The sequence below is a fragment of the Pangasianodon hypophthalmus genome, chromosome 17 (genome assembly GCF_027358585.1).
Source record: "Pangasianodon hypophthalmus isolate fPanHyp1 chromosome 17, fPanHyp1.pri, whole genome shotgun sequence".
Classification (NCBI taxonomy): domain Eukaryota; kingdom Metazoa; phylum Chordata; class Actinopteri; order Siluriformes; family Pangasiidae; genus Pangasianodon; species Pangasianodon hypophthalmus.
Window position 1 is genome coordinate 25,039,032 of NC_069726.1, and position 19,698 is coordinate 25,058,729.

The following is a 19,698-nucleotide window of genomic DNA, read 5'->3' on the forward strand; positions in this document are numbered from 1 at the left end:
AATGAGCTCAGGAATGATGTCACTGTATAAGGTCCAAAGTGTGTGCTAATCTATGTAGCTAACTAAGCTAATATTAGTGATGAAGGAATTGTGGTTGTCATGGAAACGCCACATTTCCACAGGTTCAGCTGTTAAATAACTAAGAAAAGGGTGATGTTAAGGTTTAGAGATGCTCCTATCACATTTTATTAATTTATTAATAATTTTTCTTCAATATTTAAAAAAAACATATTAGAAAATGGATTATTTTCACAGATTATGTTTGATGTTTTTGATGACACTGTAAGGAAACTTTAAACAAACTAGCTTTTAAAACACTATTTTGATATTTATTTGAAATTGTCTAAATTAAACATTGGAGCACAAATTAAATTCTGTATTCTGAGCTAAAAGTATTAGCTTAGCTACAGCTAGCTTATTTAACTAACTAACTAACTAACTAAGTCACCATGTCAGTCAAGCTAAAGCTCTAATTCAGTATAAATTTCTAAGGCGTTATTTTCCCACCCGTTTTCTGAAAATCCCGCCTTCTTACGACTCCTGGGCTATTGGCTAACGAGACCATGGACAACCCGCTAGCCAATGACATCGCAGATATCCAACGCTGCTACCCAATGACAGCGCAGTATAACTGCCTGGGGCGGGATGTGTCGGAAAACAGGTGGGAAATAAACATTGCTTGCTAGCCAGCTAGCTACTTACAGGAAGTTTTGCATAGTAATGCGGACAATAGATCCTTCCACGAAGCGCTGTCCCGGCTCATGTCCCCGCTCATCTCCCAGCTCCGTGTGCGGAGCGCAGGGTAAAGTGGACTGACTGCTCGAGGTCTGTGAGTTGGTTAAAATATGACTTATTCGTTTTCTTTTCCCCGGTAGCGCCATGACGGTGCCTGAGTGAGAATCCGTCTCGCGCTGTGTTTACTGCTTTCGTTTCCCGCCGGTGCCTGCAGACACGTCCGCCTCTGATTGGTCCTCATGCCCCACGTGACTTAACAAGCGCCCTACGTCATTCAGGGCGGCCGCTGAGGGACGCGCTGCTCTGAGGTAAATCTGACAGTTTTCACCTTTCTGTCATTAAAACCTGAATAAAGTCAATATTTCAGAACAATAAATATAATATTCTGTCCTATATTTCAAAACTACATCTTCTGAAAGTCCCAAAATGAGCGAGTAATTATCCTGATGGACATCAGTACTACAGTAAATCCAGAAAAAATAAAAAAAACACAACATTTCTGATGACTCATCCTGTACTCATCAAGTGTTCATCCAATTAAACGCCCTACATGATGTATAAGCCCCGCCCCCAGGGGCGTGTCTTGATCGATCGCAGCAACTGATGCAGCGTTTAAGGCGAAGTCGCGACTTGTGGTTCTCCGCCTAAAACCGATAAAAACCACCGAAAACCACCTCCTCGACTTCACGCGATTTCAACTCGTCAACTCGTCTTCTCAACCACCAGTTCCTTCCTCTTTTACGGAGTGACATCACATCAACATGGCCGCTCGCACTGTGAAGAGTGTAAAGTTCCTCTTCTCTACTTTTAAAGGAGTTTACAGCAGATCAGTTCATACACACACTCGGTTAAACCTGTAACACTGACTGCGTTAATCACTCTCCTGATCATCAACATTAATCACTAACGTTAGCCAGCTAGCTTGTTGCTAAGCTACCCGTTATTGTCTGATTGTGATTTCAGTCCCGATTGTTGCCTGAATGTTTGAAGGTCACTAAAGTGCAGTTAAAGTAGCTGTTTAGCTTTTTATGATCTTTACAGAGCTTTACGCAAATAAAAGACACGCCTTCATGGAGACGTCCATGTTTTTTTTTTTTTTTTTTTTTCACCTTGCATGTTGAACATCCCAAGCTTGGAAATTACAACTTGAAAATTACCACTAACAAGGCACCAGGAACATCGTTACATACGACATGTTCACTAAAAATGAAAATCTTTAGTTTTATAACAATTTACAAAACGTTACAGCAGCAACATTTATTTTATTCTATTTATCGGTTTATTAGTTATTTAATGTAAAAACATAATAACAAGTGGTGCAGCAAAGACAGAAATTACAACAAAGTGAGGAAAAAAAAAAAAAAAGCATTTTCAAAACTTTTTAAGAATTCAGATGTTGATTAGAGAATGCAGATTTAAACAGTTGCAGTTCCTCCGTAAGTGCATGTAATTGGAGACATAAATTCTAACTCAGGTGGAAACGGTTTATTTTTGTATTTTTTAGGTGCAACAATCTACAACTTATTCAACAATCTACAATATAAAAGCGAAGTCTGTTTCTCATTTCACTTTTAATGTCTTTACATTCGGCCATACTAAAGAAGAGATATCGCACTTTCTCGTCCTCATGCATCAAAATACACTCCTTTCCATTCACATTCTCACTGTTAGACCTGTCAATCAAACACTGTAGATTAGACCTGTCAATCAAACACTGTAGATTAGACCTGTCAAACACTGTAGATTAGACCTGTCAATCAAACACTGTAGATTAGACCTGTCAAACACTGTAGATTAAACCTGTCAATCAAACACTGTAGATTAGACCTGTCAATCAAACTCTGTAGATTAGACCTGTCAATCAAACTCTGTAGATTAAACCTGTCAATCAAACACTGTAGATTAAACCCGTCAATCAAACACTGTAGGTTAAACCTGTCAATCAAACACTGTAGATAAGACCTGAAAATCAAACACACCAAAACTCTCTCCAAACGTTCTGCCTCTGGATTTTTGGTAGAGTTGTAGAGAATGAAGATTAGGAAGTACAATCGCTTATCCAAGAACTGCTATTAAATGTATGAATTAGCTTTTTTTCTTTTACTTATTAACATTTATAGATGAATAAAGTCTGGAAAATGCTTTAAGAATAAAAAAAAGGCTAATGTGCTGAATCTTTATTGAAAGTTAATTTTTTACATCTTAATTTTATTAAAAAGAAAAAGAAAAGAAAGCAGATTTGTGTGAAAAGCTGAAGCGTGTGTTACTGTAGAGGAATGTGGTGATAATGGAGCAGAGGTTAGACTGCAGGTGAGGTGGTGGAAAGTTTGTTCGACCTGTAAAGCCCGCATTACACTGCATGATTCTCACATGATCTTGGTTGAGAGTTGAGATCGACGGTTTTAGAGCACATAACATGACGCTCACCAGCAGGCGATTTAGCGCCACGGCGACCAAACACAGTCGTCGGTAAAGTGTGTGTCCACCAATAGGACAATGTCAATCTCCCAGGACTGTGTGTGTTGTGTAAAACTGTGTTTTTACTCGAGCCTGTTTTCTGCGTGAGCTGATTTCTGGATCACGCTGATTGATGATGTGAGCAGAATGTAGTCGTGGTCTTTAATCACAGGTCTATCGTTAGAGGATCTTCATTACACAGTATAATCTGACACGGACGCGCGCTGTCACACAGTCTGCTATAGAATTCACAACACAGTTTATTGTACAGGATCTCGTACGGTGTGACGAGGAATCATCATAAAACACACCGCTGAAGTCACACAGAGTGAAACCGGGTCAATAAAAGCAGACATGAGAGATTATTACCTGTAAAAGGTACTTTAAAGCTTAGGTTAAACTTTATAAAGCTGTTTTTAGACGTTAAGACGTTAAGACATTAAGACGTTAATTTCCATGTTTATTTCTTCTCTTGCTGAGTGTCACTGTAAATCAGATCTGACTAACTGAAGGGTGAAAGGTGAAGTTACTGACCACCATCTGTGAAAGTAAACAGAGAGACAAAAGCGTCATTACATTCTGCTCGATATGTGACAGAAACTTCCAACCATGTGACTTCTGTAGATTATATTGATGAAATCCCTTTAATCCTCATTGTTCAGTTATTCAGTGCACATTATTTAATAACTACAGTGAAACTAATAGAAAATAACAGAATCTAGAAGTGTAAAGGGTTAAATTATAATCTAATTATGTAATATAATACTGTATGTGAAATACCTTTGCAAGGTCCCTTTTGAAATTTAATATCATCAATCGCAGTATCGCTCAGTATCGATGGCCCTCGGGTGGCTTCAAATACAATCTGATTAAAATATATATATATATAAATATAGAAAGGAACGCCTGTAGGCACATTCAGGTGAATTCTGGGTTCTCTTACTTACCTGGTGCTGACGGTCGTACTGATAGGTCACTGACGCTCTCATCCAGGAGACACTGTGTTCTCCACTCCTCTCCCACAGCACCACGTCTCCATCCTCCAGCTCCGAGCGCAGCAGAACCCTGAGAGAACCTGTTCCAGAACCGTACATGTGGTAGAAGAAGAGCAGGCACTGAGCTGCTCTAGAACCACGGAGGGGGCGGGACAGGAGGCGGGCACTGTGACCCGGCAGCATCAGGGAGGCCTCGATGTACAAATAATGACCTTAAAGATCACAGAGATATAAACATGACTGAAACACAAAGGAGTTTTAACAGCACAATGAACAATCAGGTGGTCCACACACACACACACACACACACACACACACACACGGAACAATCATAATCATGTTTGTTCATCCATCATGAGAAGGAAGAGGAACAAACCCATTCCAGTGGTGTGGTCTCCTTTAGGTCCAGTGTAGGAGGTCGGTGTTGGGCCTCGGATCAGAACCCAGTCTGCCATGTCACGCTTTTTTTCCTGAGTGAATCCACAAAGTCCGTTCTCAAAGTTACAGCGTGAAGGAACCGACAGAGGAGAACCTGGAGCACAACACCACGTGACTTCATCACTACGCTGAGCATGTACAGTCTCTGGTGTAGTAAATATAATACCTGTACATTTTACTCTTTATATTTTATTTTAAATTCTCCTCAAATATTTTTGATTATACCAATTCAATCACACTTCAGTGCATTTTATCGTTTATTTCAACCAATCAGGTTTGCCCAAGAGCAATTAATCTATTGGTCGTTCATCACATATTTAAATTACTTTAATCTAAAACTTTTTATCTAAAACTAAGTTTTTTATCTAAAACTTTAAACTTTTAATCTAAACATTTGTACAAACTCAAACAGGCGAAGTGATATGATCAGGATTTGTTTTCAAATTAATTTCATACAAATGAAGTAAACAAAGGTATGAAAGCTAGCCCCGCCCCTAACCCCGCCCCTAAATCCTCAGATCCCACCCTGAACTCTAAACATAAACTTTGGAACCTGTGCATATATTTATGAATACGACTTTGAAGTTAAATAATTTACTTATTACTGTTAAACTCGTGAGTTTATTTATTTGTGGACAATTTTTAACTTTTATTTTTGATTCATTGCTTGCCTGAGTGTAACTGCCGAAGTGTTGACTCAGTGTATATTATTATTATTATTATTATTATTATTATTACATGGTGTGTGTGTGTGGTTCAGATGGTTGCTGTACCTAACGGTAGCTCACAGTCCCCGAGACGGAGGCCGATGTCATCGAGAGCAGCAGAACCACAGTTCCAAAAACTTTTACACGTACTTGCAAACATCACCTTGGAAGAGACAGACAGATAAAAAGAAATAAATCATAAATAAATCAGATGCACCTTTCATGTGAAAATATACACAATGACCTGCTGTGGGTTTTACTGTTTCACTTTAACACAGTGTGTGTGTGTGTGTGTGTGTGTGTGTGTGTGTGTGCTCTTCAGTTCTTTTCAGGCGTTTTCTCTTCCCCACATCCTGCCTCGAGACGTGGAAAACACATGAAGTCATGTTTTGCTGACAGACAGATGTGTGGATGTGTAAATGATGACAGCTGTGTGTCAGTGTAACTCATCTGTGTGTAGTGACGAGGGTTCGATCAGTGTGAGTTCAAAAGCACAGCCTGAGCTATGAGATGAAAAGAAATAACTTTATAAAGAGTTACGGAGCAAGAGGAATCATGACTGTCCTGCTTACTTACTTACTCTTACTGTTAGCTCTTGTAATCTCATTTTTAACTCTTTAAAAATTTATTTAACTCTTTACTTTTTGCACCAAGGCCGTGTGTGTTAAAAAACTGAACCTTTGAAAAGGAATGAATAAAAAATGTAACTTTACTATTTATTTAACGTTGTACACATTTCTCATACGAGTGATCTCAGAAGTTAACATCTCACCTCGTTTTGTCTCTAATCATCACCACACTGTCCTCAGTAAATATTTGCGAGTTTGTTTGCAATATTAGGCAATTGTTTGTCTATAACATAAACATGAAGTGAAATAATTAAGGAATTTAAACAAATAAATGTTATTTAAGAACACTGACCTAACACATGCTCTTTTTTTCCATTATTGCTTTTAAGTCCAGCAGGACACTAAAGATGATTAAATTCACATCTTGATTTCCTAACTGAATTCTGAATTTATGCTTGTTGCCATGGTTACCTGGTATCTTTTAATCACACCTGCCAGCCAATCAGAAACAATCACATACAAGATCAAACAAAATCAGTCAGCTATGCTAAATAAAGCTGAGTGCAAAAATTTTCACCCCTTTGGACATCAACACAAAACATTGTATTGAAAAACACATCACAAACAACAACACAAAACATAAAGCAACATTAACAGAAGAATAATTTGCAGAAACGTTTTTTTCCTCTCAGTCCCCAGATCTGATCTGATGAAGTTAATCAGCGTTAGTACCTGAGTGTGGTTCTGCGTCTGGATACTGAGCTCCACGTGAATCCACACGTCTCTTGTTCTGTCACTCGGGGTCCAGACCCGGGTGTGTTTCTGTGCGGTGCTGTTGTACAGATACACTGCTAAAGTGTGCTCAGCTTTACTGAAACCTCTGAGAGAGTAGAAGAACTTCAGGCAGTACGTCTGGTTCCCGGGCAGAGGAGGTCCGAACAGCCGGCTGATGGAGCCAGACTGCATGACGAAGCGTGAACTCGCCAACAAGAACGAACCTGTGAGAACACAACACACAAAAATCTAAAATATTTACTCTCATCTCAGGTGTAATTCATCTCCATCCTTTTAAATCCGTTTAATTCCATCTCATTACAGGGAACAATTCTCTAACAAATGAAAAATGAATGAAATCAGGGATCTTCTTCGTCTCATCACACACACTGCGGTGTTTTCACGCTTGTTTTGTCAGCAGTAATATATAACAGTGATATAGATTTATTTCCATAAGATAATCATTAAATAAATATCTGTTTATATGGCTCTGATATGGCTGATGCATGAATAAATTTGCATATGCAAATAACAGTATTAATTAGATTAGTGGCTCAGAGCCACTGTTTTATATTTAATACAAACTTCTCTCATGTGTGAAATCAGGACTTTATACATGAAATTATAAAGGAATTTAAACAAAATTGACTCAAGAACAATGATAACTCCATTATTTAAAAAAAAATCCTGTCTTTATTTCTAATCTAAATCCTAATTTATACCTGTTGCCATGGTTACAGTGTTACCGCTGTGATTGTGATTAGCCTTAATATCATATAAATAAAATAAGTTAATAAGTTATAAAAAATAGATAGAATCTATACAGTATCAATCATATGTAGATATTCATTTATATATTTAAGTTGTATATTTTATTTTAAAAAGCTTTAGATTTTTTATTTTCCTTTCTGGTTAAACGTGCCAAAAAGTGAGAAAACACTCTAACCAGAGAAACCAGCAATTAACTTTCATCTGAGGTTAAAAAAGAGAAGATTTTGAGGAAGTCATCGTGTCACTTCTCCTTAAATTATTAAACAGAACTGCAGGTAAGTGAAACTTTCACATTTAACTTTGGAAATATGTAAATAAACACAAACAGTATTCGAGCTCAGCTGAGTGAAGAGGTGATAACTACAGAATATCTGGTGAAGAGTTTTATGATGAGTGGAGGAATGAACTTCCCCTAGACGTCCGAACAGCTGAGTCACTGGCAGCCTTCAAACGACGTCTAAAGACTTACCGCTTCATAAAGTACTTAAATTAGCACTTAAAAAAATAAATAAATTTGTCTGAGCGCTTGTCTGTTACCTCCCCAGCAGAGTGTTGGACTGATGGTATCACTAGTCCGTGACCTAGTGAGTCAGTACCAGGGGGTATTTATTGATAAAGACTTTTGTGACTTTTGTAAACACTATTGTAAGATAAGAGCATCTGCCAAACGCCATGAATGTAAATGTAAATGAGTGTGCAGTGTAAATGTACAGCAGTGTGTGTGTGTGTGTGGTGTGTATGGTGTGTGTGTGGTGTGTATGGTGTGTGTATGGTGTGTGTGTGGTGTGTATGGTGTATGTGTGTGTGTATGGTGTGTGTATGGTGTGTGTGTGTGTGTGTGTGTATGGTGTGTGTATGGTGTGTGTGTGTGTGTATGGTGTGTGTGGGTGTGTGTGTGTGGTGTGTGTATGGTGTGTGTATGGTGTGTGTGCGTGTGTGGTGTGTGTAGTGTGTGTGTGTGTGGTGTGTGTGTGTGTGTGTGGTGTGTGTGTGTGTATTGTGTGTGAGGGTGTGTGTGTGGTGTGTGTATGGTGTGTGTATGGTGTGTGTGTGTGTATGGTGTGTGTGGGTGTGTGTGTGTGGTGTGTGTATGGTGTGTGTATGGTGTGTGTGCGTGTGTGGTGTGTGTAGTGTGTGTGTGTGTGTGTGGTGTGTGTGTGTGTATTGTGTGTGAGGGTGTGTGTGTGGTGTGTGTATGGTGTGTGTATGGTGTGTGTGTGTGTGTATGGTGTGTGTGCGTGTGTGGTGTGTGTGTGTGTGTGTGTATGGTGTGTGTATGGTGTGTGTGTGGTGTGTGTGTATGGTGTGTGTGTGTGTGTGTGTGTGTGTATGGTGTGTGTATGGTGTGTGTGTGTGTGTGGTGTGTATGTGTGTATGGTGTGTGTATGGTGTGTGTGTGTGTGTGTGTGTGTGTGTGTGTGTATGGTGTGTGTATGGTGTGTGTGTGTGTGTGGTGTGTATGTGTGTATGGTGTGTGTATGGTGTGTGTGTGTGTGTGTGTGTGTGTGTATGGTGTGTGTGTGGTGTGTGTGCGTGTGTGGTGTGTGTAGTGTGTGTATGTGTGGTGTGTATGGTGTGTGTATGGTGTGTGTGTGTGTGTGTGTGTGTATGGTGTGTGTGTGGTGTGTGTGTGTGTATGGTGTGTGTAGTGTGTGTATGTGTGGTGTGTATGGTGTGTGTATGGTGTGTGTGTGTGTGGTGTGTATGTGTGTATGGTGTGTGTATGGTGTGTGTGTGTGTGTGTGTGTGTATGGTGTGTGTGTGGTGTGTGTGTGTGTGTATGGTGTGTGTGTGTGTGTGGTGTGTGTGTGTATGGTGTGTGTGTGTGTGTGTGTGTGTGTGTGTGTGTATGGTGTGTGTGTGGTGTGTGTGCGTGTGTGGTGTGTGTAGTGTGTGTATGTGGTGTGTGTATGGTGTGTGTGTGTGTGGTGTGTATGTGTGTATGGTGTGTGTATGGTGTGTGTGTGTGTGTGTGTGTGTGTATGGTGTGTGTGTGGTGTGTGTGTGTGTATGGTGTGTGTGTGTGTGTGTGTGTGTGTGTATGGTGTGTGTGTGGTGTGTGTGCGTGTGTGGTGTGTGTAGTGTGTGTATGTGTGGTGTGTATGGTGTGTGTGTGTGTGTGTGTGTGTGTGTATGGTGTGTGTGTGTGTGTGTGTGTGTGTGTATGGTGTGTGTGTGGTGTGTGTGCGTGTGTGGTGTGTGTAGTGTGTGTATGTGTGGTGTGTATGGTGTGTGTATGGTGTGTGTGTGTGTGTGGTGTGTATGTGTGTATGGTGTGTGTATGGTGTGTGTGTGTGTGTGTGTGTATGGTGTGTGTGTGGTGTGTGTGCGTGTGTGGTGTGTGTAGTGTGTGTATGTGTGGTGTGTATGGTGTGTGTATGGTGTGTGTGTGTGTGTGGTGTGTATGTGTGTATGGTGTGTGTATGGTGTGTGTGTGTGTGTGTGTGTGTGTGTGTATGGTGTGTGTGTGGTGTGTGTGCGTGTGTGGTGTGTGTAGTGTGTGTATGGTGTGTGTGTATGGTGTGTGTATGGTGTGTGTGTGTGTGTGGTGTGTATGTGTGTATGGTGTGTGTATGGTGTGTGTGTGTGTGTGTGTGTATGGTGTGTGTGTGTGTGGTCCTGCACCTCTCCCGGTCGTGTGGTCTCCCTCGCGGTACACATTGGGCCGCACTGAGACTCGCTTCCACATTTCAGTCTCCATTGTGTTCTGTGTGTAGCGACAGAAACCCAGCTCAAAGTCACAGTCTGCCACTGACGGGTCGAACACGGGCTCTGAAAAAACCCACACAAACACACAAACACACAAACACAAACACATAAACACACAAACACACAAACACAAACACAAACACACAAACACACAAACACATAAACACACAAACACACAAACACAAACACACAAACACACAAACACATAAACACAAACACACAAACACATAAACACATAAACACATAAACACATAAACACATAAACACAAACACATAAACACAAACACACAAACACATAAACACACAAACACATAAACACAAACACAAACACACAAACACATAAACACACAAACACACAAATACATAAACACAAACACACAAACACACAAACACAAACACATAAACACAAACACACAAACACATAAACACATAAACACATAAACACAAACACACAAACACATAAACACACAAACACACAAACACAAACACACAAACACATAAACACACAAACACACAAACACAAACACACAAACACACAAACACATGAACACAAACAGAACGGGTTTAATCAGGAGTCTGTGGATCAGCGCCAGGTCGTGGTGTTGGTGTGAAGATCTACAGCACCTGCTCCTGCAGAACACGACTCCGGAGAAAACGCAACGTCATCCAGCAGCACGCGACCTCCTTTAGGACTGTTAAACGAGACTTCAAATACCACCTACACACACACACACACACACACACACCATACACACCATACACACCATACACACACCACATACACACACACACACACACACCATACACACCATATACACACCACATACACACACACACACACACACCATACACACCATACACACACACACACACCATACACACCATACACACCATACACACACCACATACACACACACACACACACACCATACACACCATACACACACACACACACACACACACACCATACACACCATACACACACCACATACACACACACACACACCATACACACCATATACACACCACATACACACACACACACACACACCATACACACCATACACACACACCATACACACCATACACACACCACATACACACACACACACACACACACACCATACACACCATACACACACCACATACACACACACACACACACACCATACACACACACACACACCACACACACACACACACCATACACACCATACACACACCACATACACACACACACACACACACCATACACACCATACACACACACCATACACACCATACACACACCACATACACACACACACACACACACACCATACACACCATACACACACCACATACACACACACACACACACACACACACACACACACACACCATACACACCATACACACACACCATACACACCATACACACCATACACACACCACATACACACACACACACACACACCATACACACCATACACACACCACATACACACACACACACACACACACCATACACACACACACACACACCATACACACCATACACACACCACATACACACACACACACCATACACACCATACACACCATACACACACACCATACACACCATACACACACACACACACACCACACACACACCACATACACACACACACACACACCATACACACCATACACACCATACACACACCACATACACACACACACCATACACACCATACACACACACACACACCATACACACCACACACACACACACACACACACACCATACACACCATACACACACACCATACACACCACACACACACACACACACACACACACCATACACACCATACACACACACACACACACACACACCATACACACACCATACACACCATACACACACACACACACACCATACACACACACCATACACACCATACACACACACACACACACACCATACACACACACACACACACCATACACACCATACACACACCATACACACACACCATACACACACCACATACACACACACATACACACACCACACACACACACACACACACCACACACACCATACACACCATACACACACACCATACACACACCATACACACCATACACACACACACACACACACACCACACACACACACACACACACACACACCATACACACCATACACACACACCATACACACACCATACACACCATACACACACCATACACACCATACACACACACCATACACACACACCATACACACCATACACACCATACACACACACCATACACACACCATTCACACCATACACACACCACATACACAGACACACCATATACACACACATACACACACCACACACACACACACCACACACACCATATACACACACATACACACACACCACACACACACCATACACACCATACACACACACACCATACACACCATACACACACACACACACACACACACACACCCCACACCATACACACCGCACACACCATACACACACCATACACACACCACATACACACACCATACACAGCCCAAACGCACACACACACACACACACACACACATTATTAATGATTAATGGCTATTTAATCTTTAACAAACTGACATTAGACACTGTGTGGCTTTTGGTCAGTGTTTAGTTTAGCATCACTACTGAACAATAAACAAACATGCTAGTTATGAGGACAGTTTCTAGCTAACATAACTAGCCAGTTAGCTACCTGGATAATGTTACTGAACAAAAGCATATGGTTTATAAATCTTATGGATTTTAGTCATCGTTCTGAGAGTTTTCTAGTTTAACATCACTGATAGAACAGAAGCTCTTTCTGCAGGGCATCGAAATTAAACTGAGCAGAAAGTTCACCGATCCTCACCGACTCGAGGAGAGCAGTAAGCTCCACCCCTCAGTGATGTCAGAACAGATTTAACGAGCAGAGTTTTATTCATTCGTTAAGGTCAGTGTGTTTGTCGTACCTGCAGGGGGTAGGGGGCGCGCAGGGTCACCTGTACAGGAATCCACACCTGGGTCTTGGTTTCCTGCTCCACCTGGTTGCTCTCAGGCAGGTCTGCTCTCCACAGCTCCCTGTACTGCCGCGCCCGGTCCCTGCTGTACACCGAGAACATGTGACCCTCGGCGTGGTCCTGCTGGTACTGAAAACTCAAACAGCCCGACATGGGCGACGAGATCATGGGCGACAGCAGCGTGGCCACTTCCTTCAGAGTCCTGGAGTGAACCGAATCCACGTACATGTAATGACCTGGTAACGAGAGCGAGCCTCATCAGCCAGGGAGGGTTCAGAAGAGTGCGATGTGACGCGTGAAATACTGTATAGTGTTCGATAAGATATGACAATTTATCATATTTATCATCCACAATATTCAAAACACAAAGAAGCAGAAACATCCACAAGTCAAACACACGATGTTGTACACATTACACACACATTACACACACATTACCCAAAATGCTTTCAGCAGAATAGCGACTTCAAATACTGTAAACGTTTAGAAACTACAACAGATAATCTATACCTATATACTCAGCTGTAACAAAATACAGTACTGTGCAAAAGTATTGGCACCCAACCCCCCCCCCCCCCCTTTTTTTTTTTAAGTACAAATTTATTACAGATGTTTATTTTCTGACTTCTACATTATTGATTCAGTACAAAAGCATTTTAGATTCCAAACATTAGTTTTCCAGCACAAAATGAAATGTTCTAGAAAAATGTTTGTATGTCAGTAAAGAAAGCAGCAGATTCCATAAGAGACACTTTTCAGATAAAAACATAATGAAGGCTGCTGGGTTTCGCTGCAGAAATAAGAAGCGAGTCGACAGTCAAAGTCTCCAGAAGAACTGTGGCTGCTTCTGCAAGATGCTCAGTAACACTTCCAGCTCATTTCCTTATAAAACTGCACACACTGCACCTCAGATACTGCTTTATTTATTTAAAGTGAAGGATTGTCACATTAAATATTGACTTTGTTTCATTTATTACTGTTTACTGTCTTTATAGGAGTATTTTAATGTAGAAACATTTAATTTCATTATTTTTGAAGGCGTCTTTGCTCTACAGTATTTCTTTTGCACAGAACTGTACAATATTAGAACGTCACAAACTCTTTCCTTTCATGTAGTAAACTTCTAATAAAATCCAGTGAAACACCCAATGAGTGCAGCTAACTGTCTCTGTTTTAGCTTTAATACACACACAGTACATTCTGAGACATAGATATTCTGTATTAATTAATTAATTAATTCTGTATTAATTTTGTTGGCTATTGTATTGTGAAAAGGACGTAATAATCTTATGTTGCGTGGAGTTCAGGTGAGAACATCGCAGCACGATGGTCATTTGTAGCTACTGAGTTTATCTGGAGCTGTGATGAAGAAACCAGAGCAGATCTGGTGGGTTTGTGCGTGATCTGGCGTACCTGGTCCCTCACTGAGTGCAGGGTTGTTCGGAGCTCCTCTCCCCACATACCAGTTCACATTTCCACTCCACTGGCTAGCATAGCCACACAGGTGAGACTCCTCAAAATCACACTCTGGAAGAAAAAAACCCAGAAAACGAACAACGTATTTACACATCAGGGTTCTGGTGCAGAGGCGAGTTTTAAAGATTATCCATCTACAGAAGACGGCTGAAGAACAAACATTATAACCTCTTATACACCCTTCTGTGGGTCCAGGAGAAAGCTAGAAACCTTAAAGAACCCTTGAAGAAACCCTCACTTCTAAGAGTTTACATGTCTAAACACTACAACTTATTATCCAGTGACTAATTAATATTATGTTAATATAATGTTAATGTTATAAGAGTGTAGAAGAGAAGTGGACGTGTGGAAGCATCTAGAGTTCCTTGGAGTTCAGGAAAAACTCGACATGTTCTGTATCTTAGGTTCCATCTAGATTCTAGAACATTAAATAATTCTTGAGTTTACTCTGAGGGGAAAACCTTTATTAAAATCTCGATGTGGAACCTGCAGGTTCTAGGTTTTCCTCTGAGATGAAGTTCTGAGTAGAACTGTGTTAAGAAGCTCAGAGAGCAGAAACGTTCCCACACCTGCAGTAGCACTTCATCCAGGTAAGTGTTAGGAGCATTATGAGGGTTTTCTGTGTTTAATGAAGACACGGTGATGATGTTACACCAGTAAAGGTTCGCTGATTGATTGATTCTCATCTCCAGCAGAAAGAGAAAGAAAGAGAAACGTCTTACTTATTGCACAAAACTAAAATTATTGCGCAAAACTGGAACTAAACTTTTGAGCTTTATTCAAAATGTCCCAATGTTTCTGTTCATTCTTCATGGAGTTCATTTTTTTCTGACAATAAACTGATTAAATAAACTGATTAAATAAACTGAATAAATGTAGCTCAGAATATAAAACACAGATTTTATAAATCACAGTTGCAAAGTAAACGCAGCTGAAAGCAGTAATAAAAGAATTAATACAAAATCCATGTGCACTTTTATAGTTAAACTGTAAAGTCTGAGTTTATAAAAGTACCTGAGAAAAGCTTTTACACTGTTCTGTGTGTTTGTGTAGTGTGTGTGTGTGTGTGTGAGTTTGTGTAGTGTGTGTGTGTGTGTGTGTGTGTGTGAGTTTGTGTAGTGTGTTGTGTGTGTGTGAGTTTGTGTAGTGTGTAGTGTAGTGTGTTGTGTGTGTGTTGTGTGTGTGTGAGTTTGTGTAGTGTGTTGTGTAGTGTGTTGTGTGTGTGAGTTTGTGTAGTGTGTAGTGTAGTGTGTTGTGTGTGTGAGTTTGTGTAGTGTGTTGTGTGTCTGTGTGTGTGTGTGTGTGTGTGTTAGTTTGTGTAGTGTGTGTGAGTTTGTGTAGTGTGTAGTGTGTAGTGTGTTTATGCCACTGACCGATGCAGTATTTATCTGAAATGTTGACCTCAAAGATGGACACACTGCTGCCTTCAGCCGAGCCCCTCCCACCCTCAATCACAATCTACACACACACACACACACACACACACACACACTTTCATTAATAACACAAATATACACTACAGAAATATATCACAAACACATGAACTCAGTACAACATCAAAAACAAACATAATAGGAATGTAAATCTCAGAAATTGTGTATCTCTAAACAAAAGGTCTTTATGTCTTTTTATATTTATTTAAATTTATAAAATACACTCTCTGTGTTCAGGTCAACGTTATATATACATGACCTTTTAGTTCCTTGTCCAAGGAAGAATAATGAAATGAATATTATATATAATAATAATAATAACAATAATAATAATAATGAAAATTAATTTCCCATATTTTTGTGCCTTCACTGTTATAAACACTAAAGTGATGTAGTCATTTTTGTTCCTTTTTGTTTTTCCCAAAAGTCCCAGAAATGCTGCCTGTTTGTGTTAAACTAATCCACATGAAGTTTAGAGACTTTTGTGGAGTTTAAATGAAAACAGGCGGGTAGCTGGAATATTTGTGTGCTGATGTAAAATATTCCTGGATTACGCACTCCCATGATGCACTGGGGTTTCAGTAGATAAGGCTTGAGTCAGAAGGTCGTGAGTTAAATCCGAGCTGCTAAGCTGTAAGTGTTGTGTCCATGTGCGAGACCCTTAACGTCACAAATGAGCAAAAGTAATGCACGTGGGTGATAAATATAAAGTTACATATTTTACATTACTGTTTTTAGAATGGTTAAGATTTAATTTAGTTCAGTGTAAGAGCTGAAAAATGCACCATGTTAGACAGAAACTCCAAAATGGATCTGTTAGATTTATACAGCGAGTGTGAGAAAGACTGAACACATGTTTTTAAACACATCCTTGATAAAGAGGAGAAGAAAATGTGATAAGATAATAGTGCATTAATAGACCAGAATTGGTGTCTACAGCTCTGACTTTAGCCACAAAATACCCGCTTCAGCAGAGGAGGGAATGTTCTCAGTGTGCACTGATCCAGGTGCAGAATAAGGAGGTAAATTAACAGGATTGTTGTCATTCTTATCCAGGATAAAAACATTTACAGTGACGTTACTACTTAGTGGAGGGACACCAGAGTCAGTGGCTTGAACCTGAAACTGGAAGGTTTTCATCTCCTCAAAGCTGAAAGACGGCATGCTGTAAATTTCTCCAGTGAAAGAGTTGATGCTAACGGCATGACTGTGTGCTTGTGTTGCATGTTGGTATTTTAGAATTGCTGAGTAATGAATAAGTTATTTGAGCATTTTGACCAACGTGGATTTCTGCTGCAGAGACAGTTGCTATTAGAGCAGCTGCTGGACTTTTCTCTTCAACATACACATTCACAGAAGATTCAGATGTGCGTTATCATTTACATCCGACATATGGACATTATGAGACAAGAAAGAGGAGAAGAAAAAAGATGCACAAACAAATATTTTCGTTTGAGTAAAGTCTGTACTGTTCATATATTCTTTCAGAGAAGATGTGGTTGTTTGTAATGTGCATCACGATGTTCGTGGATGTGAATATAATGATCTGTGATTTCTGATAAAATGCTGAGGCTGAGAGAAGCAACATACACAACCACTAAAATGACATAATAAATAAACAAAAAGTGACATAATAAAGGTTAGGTTTATGCTATAATTTTATTTTCCTTTAATCCAACACTGTAGCTGGTCCACTGTGTAGATGATTTCCAGCTCTTCTTCTCTCTCACCTTGTACGGTTCGGTTGAATTCTGCAGGTCTACGGTGGCGATGAGCCAGCTCTCAGAGGGACTGCTGGCCGACCAGAGCGTGTGGTCAAAACTCTCTCCCTCTGAACGAGTGAGAACCTGAAGCCAGCCGGCTCCGGTGAGCTGATAGATGAGACGAAGACAGCTCCAATCCTGCAGCTCCACATCAGGACCCAAAAGAACCGCTTTGTCCCCTTTTCCCTGCGAGCTCGCATCCACCGTGATGAAATGATCTCAAGAGGGCAAAAGAAGAGCATTCAGTCAGCAGGAGAACAGCAGGAGAACACAGAGAACAGCACATCCAAAAAAACCTGCACATCTACAGGGAACAGGTAATCTAAACTGAACAGCTCATTCAGAGAGAACAGTTCATCAACAGAGAACAGCGAATCTAAAGTGAACATACATCTACAGCGAAGAGCTCATTTACAGCAAACAGCACAACTAAAGAGCACAGAATGTCTTCAGAGAATGTCTTATCTACAGAGAACATCACATCTACAGAGGAACAGCACATTTACATGGAAGAGCTCATCTACAGACAGCAGAATATCTTCAGAGAACAGCTAGTCTACAGGAAACAGCACATTTAAAGAGAACAGCACAACTACCAAGAAGAGCAACTAGCAACTAGCAACTTTTACAGGGAACAGCTTATCTACAGAGGAACAGCACATCCAAAAAGTACAGTACATCCACAGGGAATAGCTCATTTACAGAGAACATCACATCTACAGAGGAACATCACATCTACAGAGGAACATCATATCTACAGAGGAACATCATATCTACAGAGGAACATCTCATATTCAGAGGAACATCACATCTACAGAGGAACATCACATCTTCAGAGGAACATCACATCTTCAGAGGAACATCACATCTTCAGAGGAACAGCTCATATTCAGTCTTTCTGAAGCGAAGTTCAGTGAAAAGCAGCTCTGGTGATAAAACGTTTTATTTCTGTGTAAAATGAAACTGTGGCAGAAGAGGAAAACAGATGGGACTGTTCGCAATGAGACTCTGCTCTTATTAACTACTGCTTCAGACTCACACACACACACACACACACACACATCCGTGACGTTAATCACTGCAATGGTTTCTGGTTTGAGATTCATCACAGTGTAAATCACACTGTGGTCTTAAACATCATTTCGGTAAAAAGAGCTGGAAACAGAAGCAGCAGATAAACACGTCCGATGCCAAGTTTGCGTAAGAACAGGCCTGAAATCTTCAATGGAAAAATTTTCTTGTTATGTTCTCCAGATGGACGAAGACACGTCGTGCATGAGGTGCTTATTAAAGACTTTGTTGCACTATTTTTCTGATGAAGATATGCATTTCTATTAATCAGATAATGTAATTCCCTGAGTCATGACACTTATTATCTTATAAAACAGGTTAAAGAGATTATCTTTATGGGCGATTTGAGGTTCGTAGTTATTTTACAGTCCTTGGTGCTCAGGGTTTGATCATTTTCATGTTCAGATCATTCCTTACCATTAGGGTTGAGGTTCCAGCTGAGAAAAGCTGCATCTGCTGTGTAGTCACACGTCGTCTCCTGAAAACTACACGAGCCTGGTAACGTCTTTCCTCGGGCCATCGCTGTAACGCAATCAGATAATCAGACTAACACAACAGCAGGCTTGGACTGACACACTTTCCCTTCTTTTCTTCCTCATGTCCACGTTTTAGGTTTTGTACTCACCGAGAATGCTGAGGAAGACGTAGGGAATCATCTTCTCCTGAGTGAAGAGCTCCATTCTCCTCAGCCAGAGCACAGCGTGTCTCCCAGCCTCGGCTTCACAGGTGAACTGATGTGACCTCTCCGAAACTGAGCTGGTCT

General features: G+C 40.7%; 2 protein-coding genes and 1 long non-coding RNA gene across 3 annotated transcripts in view; 1 reads left to right on the top strand and 2 right to left on the bottom strand.

Moving 5' to 3' along the window:
- smc5 (structural maintenance of chromosomes 5) overlaps positions 1–1,036 on the bottom strand; it is a 38,313-nt gene extending 37,277 nt beyond the window's left edge. The window contains exon 1 of the mRNA XM_053241093.1: positions 703–1,036. Coding sequence (XP_053097068.1) covers positions 703–881 — 179 coding nt within the window. The 5' untranslated portion in view covers positions 882–1,036. The remainder of the gene's footprint in view (positions 1–702) is intronic.
- A 2,398-nt stretch (positions 1,037–3,434) lies between these two features.
- On the bottom strand, positions 3,435–19,696 carry mamdc2b (MAM domain containing 2b). Its single transcript, XM_053241101.1, has 14 exons — positions 19,561–19,696; positions 19,353–19,457; positions 17,832–18,082; positions 16,042–16,126; positions 14,606–14,719; positions 13,145–13,428; positions 10,780–10,873; positions 10,072–10,218; positions 6,634–6,899; positions 5,399–5,495; positions 4,564–4,719; positions 4,140–4,399; positions 3,973–4,057; positions 3,435–3,732 (listed from the first exon to the last, which is right to left on the bottom strand). The coding sequence occupies exons 1-14, from the start codon at positions 19,613–19,615 to the stop codon at positions 3,719–3,721; spliced, it is 2,013 nt and encodes a 670-aa protein (XP_053097076.1). The 5' UTR covers positions 19,616–19,696; the 3' UTR covers positions 3,435–3,718.
- On the top strand, positions 18,077–19,687 carry LOC128320820 (uncharacterized). The gene is made up of 3 exons (XR_008304406.1): positions 18,077–19,144; positions 19,341–19,433; positions 19,548–19,687. It is a non-coding gene; the product is annotated as an uncharacterized LOC128320820 (long non-coding RNA).
- Positions 19,697–19,698: the final 2 nt, after the last annotated feature.